This window comes from Rhinolophus hipposideros (assembly GCF_964194185.1).
Source record: "Rhinolophus hipposideros genome assembly, chromosome: 21".
Lineage (NCBI taxonomy): Eukaryota > Metazoa > Chordata > Mammalia > Chiroptera > Rhinolophidae > Rhinolophus > Rhinolophus hipposideros.
The window spans coordinates 18,721,964-18,731,447 of record NC_138067.1 but is presented as its reverse complement, the minus strand read 5'-3'; the positions used below and the strand labels follow the sequence as shown (position 1 = coordinate 18,731,447).

At 37.4% G+C, this 9,484-nt stretch overlaps 1 protein-coding gene across 7 annotated transcripts in view; it reads right to left on the bottom strand.

Moving 5' to 3' along the window:
- Positions 1-2,513: 2,513 nt before the first annotated feature.
- NFAT5 (nuclear factor of activated T cells 5) overlaps positions 2,514-9,484 on the bottom strand; it is a 98,719-nt gene continuing 91,748 nt past the window's right edge. For all 7 annotated transcript variants that reach the window (XM_081031042.1, XM_081031041.1, XM_081031046.1 and 4 more), the window contains 3 exons: positions 6,341-8,819; positions 5,433-5,676; positions 2,514-5,003 (listed from right to left, as the gene is read on the bottom strand). In XM_081031042.1, coding sequence (XP_080887168.1) covers positions 5,441-5,676; positions 6,341-8,819 — 2,715 coding nt within the window. In that variant the 3' untranslated portion in view covers positions 2,514-5,003; positions 5,433-5,440. The remainder of the gene's footprint in view (positions 5,004-5,432; positions 5,677-6,340; positions 8,820-9,484) is intronic.

The following is a 9,484-nucleotide window of genomic DNA, read 5'->3' as shown; positions in this document are numbered from 1 at the left end:
GACCTACCATTAGTTGCCTGAGATGAAGGCAAATTTTGTTAATTTATATAGAGGCTAAACAGTATAATTCTATAATCTTTTACTTACCCTCTTTCAAAGGACAATTCTAGTAATGTATCTTTTGTTAGTCTTATGCCAAAGGGAGTTGCAAACTTACGAAGTTGTTTCCTATGGTGATCAAAAAATGGAGCTATAAAAACCTTCCATTTTGTACAACCCCTCAGAATGCCCTTCTAGTTATTAGATAGGATGCTGCCTGATTCATGAATCACTTAATAAAGCCAATTAGATCAGAAAAGATGGAGAAAAGAAAGACTAAATGACAAAGGTGAAAGTTGAGACCTATTAAAATCATTTGTTTATGTGTTTTTGGCAATAGTGAAAAATGAAATTACAAAAAAGGGGGCACTATCATGGTAAAAAGGCACTTTTCTATAAAACATTTAATCTAGGTATAAAACATTAATTTAAAATTTTTCCTGAAAGTAGAGTAAAAAATAGAATTTTATTAATAAATGAAGCTAGAATGGCATGAAAATAAATGGGGGTTAAAGCAGTAATTAAGAGCCCTAGGACAATTCACAAATGATACTGTAGGTATTACTTTGATATTTACTACACTATGAACATTATCACCACAATTCAGCTCTAGTGACACAAATAAGCAAAGAACAAACCTCTTTTAATACGTTGTGAGATTCTACTAAACCACCTCCTAGGGCATATGCTCTGAGTTATTTTTCTAATAAAGCTGCTGAACTACAGAATCTCTCTTTCATGAAGTCCCTCCATATAACCAAAGATACGCAGATACAACATGGCTGCCTTGGTTAGAGATGACGCCTGGAAGCTGAGTAAAGCCAACAGGTCTCATGCAAATTTCAATTAATTGAAAAAATAAACTAGGAAACAGATATTAGAAGAGAAATGTTCACCACAAAGATGAAAAATTCTCAAATCACTCCTAGTGAATATTTATAAACTGCTGAATTTGAGACTTTGATTATTAAAGCATTTAATTCTATTCTTTAATTACTGATGCATCTAAACAGATTTCACTTTTCCAAAACAAGTGTCTATAATGGCTTAATCAAAAGGAATTATTACCTTAGTTCTAGAGGGACTCAGGTATAACTTCTTTCTCATTTCCTTGGACATTGTTTTTTCTAGGCAGATTAACTGAGTTTCTGATAGGCAAGAAATGCACTACAATGAAATTTCCAGCTATAGCATATACAATATTACAAAAACACAAAAGGAAAGGAGGAAAGAAAGAAGGAAGGTCCCTCATTACCACTGCTTCAATAACAAAGCCCTTTAAAAAGCTGTTCTATGGAGACAGGTGAAAACAGATTTGCACTGGCTAAATAACAACATGATACTCTAATTACAAAGGTAACATGACAAAGCTCAGAAGCAAAATATGACTCCTAAGTATCTTCTCTCATGTTGGTATGGATATATAATGGAATGACAATAAAGAATAAAACACATACACACATTCACACAGACACAGAGATAAGCTCCAAGCATTGTGAGTTGCTAAAAGTAAGAACAATTGAATGTAACAATATAAAGGAATAAAACATGTGGTTCATAATTTATTTAGGTCCTTCTGCCATAAATAAATTCAATAAATTGTGTTTCCGATGCCTTTGCCGGTTCAAGGAGTCTCTCCTATATGTAGCTATTAACTTGTAACAGTAACCTGGAAACTGCATTGTTAGCACAAGTATCAACCACTGATCACTGAGCTAACTCTTCAATAAGACGACAAATACATTTTTTAACCAAATTGTATATTCAGAATGCTGTACTTAACATTGACCTTTAGGGGTAAGAAACATTTAACAATGTTAAAAAGAAAACCAAAACATCATTACTGAGTAAGAATATGGTAGCATAGCACAGCCCTTGGGTAAATAACCACAAAATTTATGAAAATAAAAATTAAGTTTTCTGCCTCCATCCAATCAAACCATTACAGTTCAGGTGTATGTTCTGTTCTAAACTTAGATATAAAACAGAAAATTGGTCCCTGGTGACTTGGCATTGGCAATCCGCATTTTACAGTGATAAACCTCTTGCTAAACAACAGAAGTCAGCACACAGCCAGTCTTCTTGCCACCACTTCATCCACAGAGCAGTGTTAACATTCTAATTAGAACTCGGTGAATAAGACTGCCCAAGTCTTCCGTATAATCTCTTAAGAAAAAATTCAGAAAACTCAGAAATAAACTTACAGTATTTTATGTCTACTTATTTTTAGGCTTGCTGGGTAAGCTTTCGGACATTGGTCAACGCTCTGAATTTTACACTTTCAAACTGAAGCACTGGATTGTGTGGCTGGTCTTTCTCACAACCTGAACTATACTGGGTAATTTTTCCCAATGGGGTGGGGAGAGGAGAGATATACTGAAGAAAATGCTTTCAGTTCGGAGAATTTATAAAGTAGCTCTGGATATTACAAGATGGGGAAAATGTTATTAAAATTACAAACATGGTTTTCTTTTAGTGTCTTTATAAATAAAAGGCATAGAATACAGAAAGCCAATTAATAATAACAATAACAACAATAATAAAATATTAAATACATAGTGAGCAAAGACTGAATGGCTCATTCTTGTGAAACACCATTTGACACAACTGCCTAGATGGGTTTCCTTGCTCTAACATTTTGCTGAGTGAAAGATCCAGCAAACACACAGTAAGCTGCCTTTAGCCCACTAATAACATCAAGGAACTGCCTGATGGAATGGCCACAGATGAACAGGTCATTTGTTTCAAAAGATACTTAAATACTCAATAAAGACATAACAAACCCCCCCCTCACTGTTATCAGATGCCACGTTGTGGTAGAACATCAGACAAACTCACAAATTTACCACAAAAATGTGTGGCAAAAAAAGAATAGTTTATATATATGTATATATATAAATTTCTATATTTATGCCAATGTACTCACTCAGTACAAATAGCAAAATAGTATACCATTTCCTAAATACAAAATATAGCTTTCCAAAAAAATGAAACACACATTAGATATAAACCATCCAAAACTTGAACGATTGAAAACTGTATTCAAAATTAAATGACCCATAGTAGGTCTCTTTCTGAAAAGTTCCCTTCATATCGGCAAGAAGCCTGTACTACTGAAAACGTAATTCAATGCCTCTCAATCAGAGAGAGAAAGAAAGAAAGGTTGGGGATAGAGGGAAAGGTTGGGGATGGAGGGAAGAATATATGAGAACTAACAAGTCAGAAGAAGAGGACATTCAAAGAATCAAGGAAGATCATCCCGAAAAGGGGGGAAATCTGGCTGTATAAACAAAATCAACACCACAATTCCACTAAGTTCAACTAAATGTATAGGATAGAAAGAATAAAAATAAAAAACAAACAGAAAAGTAGCCTTTAACAAACAATTAACAGGCTATTTTTTGTACATTTAAAAAATAAATGAAACGGACAAGAATACCAAAACCTCTTATCTACATATAGAAGCCACACATAATTTGGCTTTAAACTGTATTAACAGCTTTCTACATGCCAAAAGGAAAATAAGACATAAGCATGTGTCCAGACAACAGGTTGTAGTGAGAAGCAGGCATCCCATGGGTGGTGAGAACACCCAAAACTGTATAACTAATGCTACAACTGCAAGTTCTGGAGTGTGTTATTTTGCTCTCTATAGATGTAACACAAGTTAATTCTTCATTTTAAGTCAATGATATGACCCTGTAAAGCCTAAGGCTTGTGGGAACCATCAGATAAGTGACCACGTCAAACTGTAAAGCACTGAGGTGACAAGTGAATTACAATCACTGCAGCTCAGGGAGAAGTGATGTTTCAAGAAATTTTACTTCGCCTTTTTTTAAAAATTAAAATATACAGTTTCCTATTGGAGGGAAAATTTTGAAGACTTCAGAACAGCACCGTTCATGGGGGGGGAAATGCATTGTTTCTTGTTTCTCAGGAATCAGCTCCCTCGTTCCCGAAAGGGTACACCCCCAACCTGTGCTGCGGGAGTTGTTGGGTTAGCCCAGATCAAAGTGGCCTTTTCCTTTAAGTTGCTACAGGGTCACAAAGCTAGGAGTATATTATCAATTATCTAAAATAAAGTGAAAAAAGAGGGGAAGAAAAATGTAGGTGAATATAAAAAGGGAACACTGACCCAAGACTGGGTTAAGAAGAAAACAGACTCAAATTACTGTCAGTTTAAACTACTATAGGAGGATATCAGAGCATAATTTACCATATATTATCCCCTTCATTTTTTATAAAGCAAGATAATTCTTTTTCTATGCACAGTTATGGCTAAACCCCTTAACAGAAAAAAGAGAATTAACAATTCTCTGAAAAATAAAATCAATAGCATTCCAGCTGTTCCCAGTTTGTGTGTTGTCTCCCTTTGAGATAAAAAAAGAAGCCTCGTATCTGTGTAGAGCTCTTAATACAGTTTACTTGTCAGAATGCAACCCTTTCAGGTTTTCCAAAAAAACAAAAAAGATTCCTTCGCTTTGGCCAGTAGCTGTGCTTTTAAGTTGAAAAAAATCACAGCCTTAATTATTATTTTCCTTTTTCAAAAGCTGTTACTTGACTAAAACAATGCAGGAAAGAAAATAATGAACAAAAGTAAACATGACAGTATGAATTATTTTCTAATAGCAATAATAACTGAGCAGTCCAGCTTTTAAATTTAACTGTACTTTTAAAGAAATGGAGCCTAGGAAAATAGCGAATTAATTCTGTCAGCTGGCAACGCAAATTGAGTCTCAGTCATCACTGTTATTAGGAATATAAACAATGAAGATGGTAACAATGGTGGCTGATCACCGCAACAGGCAGCATAGGTGTGCTCTTTTGCAGTCAGAGTAAAATCTACCCATTTACTCAATCACAGTTTTTCAGTTTGTTTTGTTTTTAAAGTAACAGTTCAATAATCCTCATGGAATCACAAGATCTCAGGACATCTTGGAATCAGGATTGTCTTCATGGAATTTCTAAAAAAAGAAAACGTTTAATATAACTCACTGCGGGGGAAAGCACTTACAGAGCTCCTGTTACCCTGAATGATCCCAAAATATATTTTAGTACTATAAATGTTACTTTATCATATTTATACTTCCACAGAGTTTTGTGACTCAATATTTATTTCCTGAAATGAAACAATTATATCCAATATACAATATATACATCAGATTTTCTCATTCCAACGCAAAGAAATTCAAAGCCAGAAGGAATGCCCAGTGTTAACAATACGACTATAAGCTATCACTCATTAATTTATTCAGATTTAAAAAATACCGCCTTGTGAGAAAGCCACATTTTAAAATATTAGAGTCTAAACGTATGATTACTTAACCTAAATCTGCTAAGAATATCAAAATTGATGCTTTTCAATAAGAAAGAAGCCAAAATGCAATACTTACATATCCAGTTAAAAGGAGCCAGTCAAGTTGTTCCCTTGGTTTTGCAATGAAACAAGCAAATCAATCTTTTCAATGTTCTGGTTGGTATTGATAGATGATGCCAGTGGAGAATTCTCTGGCATTTGCTGAGAAAGAAGTGTTGTCACAGATGACTGGCCCTCGTTTTGTGGTTGGCCTTGCTGACTTATGGCCATCAACTGATCTGGTAATGCAGCTGGTCCAGAGGTTAAAAGCTGATTACAGTCTGCAGAGACATTTAAAATAGAGAAGCTACCTGATTAGTTACTTTCTGTTAAGATTTGAAGATATTTATTAGTTGCTGGGAGAAAGTCATTACTGTGTTCACTCAGTATAGAACTAAAAGTGACACACCTGATAGCACCCCTCTCCCTCCCCAACCAAAAAGTTTTCACCAAACAATACTGATATTTATCTTTGGTTTTCTATAAGCTGTATAAAAATACAACTTTGCCTAGTTATCATTATAAGTCCTATATCATTTCCTTGGTATACAAAACATTAAAGATGAGTTTCTACCTCCTTGGAAACTACTTAACTGGCTAACGTATTTTCTGTCATTCTTTCTTCATTTTCCTTTTAAGTTTATAGAGCTTAAAGTGGCAAACACATACATTTACATACACTACCACATTAAATCCTCCCAATATCCTTGTCAAGTCTGTAGTTTTACCACCATTTCAGATGTGGCGACTGAGGCTCATGATGGTCAGAAAACACGTCTAAGACCTCTCAGGCTATACGTGGTATAGTTGGGACTTGAACTCAGTTCTAATTACAATCTTTATTCTTAAAACCACAGTGTTTTGTTTCCTTCTAATAATAATAATAATCTGACCATTTCAACCAATTAACATTGAAGAAATGAGAAATCAGAAAGAGTTTCTTACTATTCTGAATGCCAAATAAGAACATTCCTGAAGTCTGCTGAGATGCGCCAGGAGAATTCTGTAGTTGGCTCATGGTGCCTCCTGTAGTGTTGTGAAATAAAGTGGCCTGTGACTGAGGTGAAGATGTGGCTCCTTGGATTCCAGGAATGTTGTTCTGAGGAGAGTAAAGAGGAGACTGCTGCATGTCTTGTTGGTTTATACTGGTCTGCAATGCAGACATGGATGCTGGAGAGAGGAAGAGAGTTACTTGCTGCTCTTGAGAACTGGGTGACCCTTGGACCAGCTGGATCTGAGGAGAGCTATGGAACAAGGAGGTCTGTGGTGATTCGGACTGGGTAGGACCCGTGGGCTGGTTCTGAAATTGCATGGCCTGCTGCTCTTGATTCATGGGGGCCATGTTGTTTTGTTGGTGAAAGATTGACTGGTTCTGTTGCTCCTGATTAGCCATCGGATTCTGACTTGGGTTGAACATCATGTTTGGTGGTGGTTGCTTCTGAGACGCCATTGTAGCCATGGTGTTCTGATTGCTGAATAAAATGCTCTGCTGCTGCTGTTGCTGCTGCTGCTGCTGCTGCTGCTGCTGCTGCTGCTCCTGAGACGGAGAGCTACTCTGGATGGCAACTATTGAGTGCTGTGACTGGAAGATTGTTCCTTGCTGGTTCTGAGGCATTGGATTAGGAGGAAGGGAGCCCAGGGACACCTGAGGCTGAAACAGACCTTGCTGGGAGGGTTGTGCCTGTTCTTGGGAAAGTATAGGGGTCTGCATGTGTGATATTGGAGGCTGCTGCTGGAAAGCAGCTTGCTGCTCAGTGTTTGACGTTGACTGAAGTGGAGAAATTGAATTTTGAGCTGCAAAAAATGACATCTGTTCTTCTTGGGCCACTGTGTTAGTTTGAAGATTATTCATTGGACTCTGGGAAAGAAATATGTTGGCTGACGGCTGGTCTTGAGGAACAGAAGAGCCCTGTAGCACAGCCATGGTACTTTGAGAGTGAAACATTGGAGCCTGCATTTGTTCAGTGGAGGATGTAGAAGTCTGGCTGTGGACAATAGGACTTGGACTATGAAAAATAGAACCTTGAGTTTCCTGGGAAAGGTTCTGAGCATCAGCAATAGGATTTTGAGGATGAAAAAGTTGAGCCTGTGAATGAGAAGACTGCTGCAAGAAATTCCCAGATTGGAGTGACATCATCTCATTACCTTGCTGGAATAAACCATTACCTTGTTGCTGGCTGCCACTGCTTTGAACATTCATCATACTTTTTGTTGATGAAAAAAGGTTAACTTGAGGTTGACTGTCTCCACTATGTTGCATTTGGACCATGGTCTGAAAGACACTGTTCTGAATCTGTTTTGCTTGTGCTCCGGTTTCTTCTCCATCTCCTGAACTCGATGTCTGAAACATGGGAGTGCCAGGGGTTGCAACCTGCTGTGTGGTGGTTGTAGTAGTTTCATTCCCCGAAACTGCAGGAGGAGAAGAAAACAATTCACACTGCATTTGCATGTCCTCACTGGTAGATAATGCACTCATCATATGAGGGGTCTGCTGGTACACCGGAGACTGCTGCAGGTTTCCATTTGCTGAAGCAGAGGAAGGAAATAACTCGGACTGAATCTGGGCAGCTGCCTGGCACATACTCTGCTGCATCTCCATCACCATTGCAGCGGATGATTCCATCACTTGCTGTTGCTGCTGCTGCTGCTGTTGATTAGACAATGTGTTTTCGGTCTGTGGGTGAACACTTTCAGCTCTTCCACCTATTAAATTATCTGGTCTGGTATGAACTGCTGGCTCTGTTGAGGAAAACATTCCAGGGTTTACACTATTTTGAATTTGACTGACTTGTTGGAAAATGTCTGCACTAAGCTGTTCTTGAACATTCTCATTACCATCTGGAGTAGAAAATAAAACTGAAGATAACTGTTGCTGTGCCTCTAAAACTTGTTGGACCAAGTCAACATTTCCACTGCTGCCACTAGCAGAACTGCCCGTAAAACTTCCTGCTTGCAACTGCTGAATGGTATTCTGTAGCTGACTCACACTATTTGGTGACGGGAAAATATTTGATGAAATCTGCTGCTGTAAAGTCTGTGCTTGTTCTTGCAGTGGTGACTGCTGCTGCTGCTGCTGCTGCGACGCCTCAGTCAGGTGTGACAAATTAACCACTGTCCCATCTGACTGTAACACCTCTCTAGATGGAGTGTCTCTTGTTTGAAACTGTGTAGCCTGCTGCAGTAGTGCATCACTGTTGGGCAGCTGGCTAGAAGCAGAAACTGCTGGAAAGGTGCCAGGCTGTGAAATGTCCTGTGTCTGGATGGTTGTCAGGCTCTCTGGGTTGTATGCCTTGGGCTGAATCTGCTGCTGCTTTTCATTTTCCGAAGGTAAGTGGGAAGATGACGACGACGAAAAAGACCCATTTCCTGCTATGTTAGAGATATTTTCTAACGTTTGTTGAGTTGATCCAACTGTCTTTGTAGTCTAAAAAATAAAAATTCCCAAATAATATGTATATACAAACATTATCAGCTCACATGATACTTCAAAAATTATTATTCTAAAAACATATGCACATGCAGGACCAATTTCCCACTCTTTATTATTATCTAAAAAACAGGTATAAGATTACTATGACTCTCAGCGATAGTATGCCTGATTGTCAACAGGGTATTTTAAAAGTATTATAAGCGAAGATAGTCAAACAAAGAAGTAAAAGAATAATCAGCTATTGATATGCATAGGACAGTGAAAACACATTAATTCTGTGGTTAAAGAAGTAATAGAAAGTTAAAAAAAATTTCCATTTTGTGGATTACATTTTGTGGGTAACATAAGGGGAAAACAAGTGAAAAAGGGAAAGGAAGTTACAGGACAAGAGTGGGGCAAAAAAAAAATAATAAAAATGCCTCTAATTTTGAAAATGCCAAACCAACACTTTCATTAAAACCATACATCCCACAGGGTCTAGCTAACATATGAATTCTTCCCTTGTCAAAAACATACATTGAAAGTCACTTTGCAGGCTATTATATTGGAGTATAAAAGCATTTACTATGAGAAGCACAATTTATTAATGCTTCCAAAGAGAAACAAATGTGAAATAGGAAAAGTAAAAAGCATGAACATGAGGTGAAGAAATCAAACCA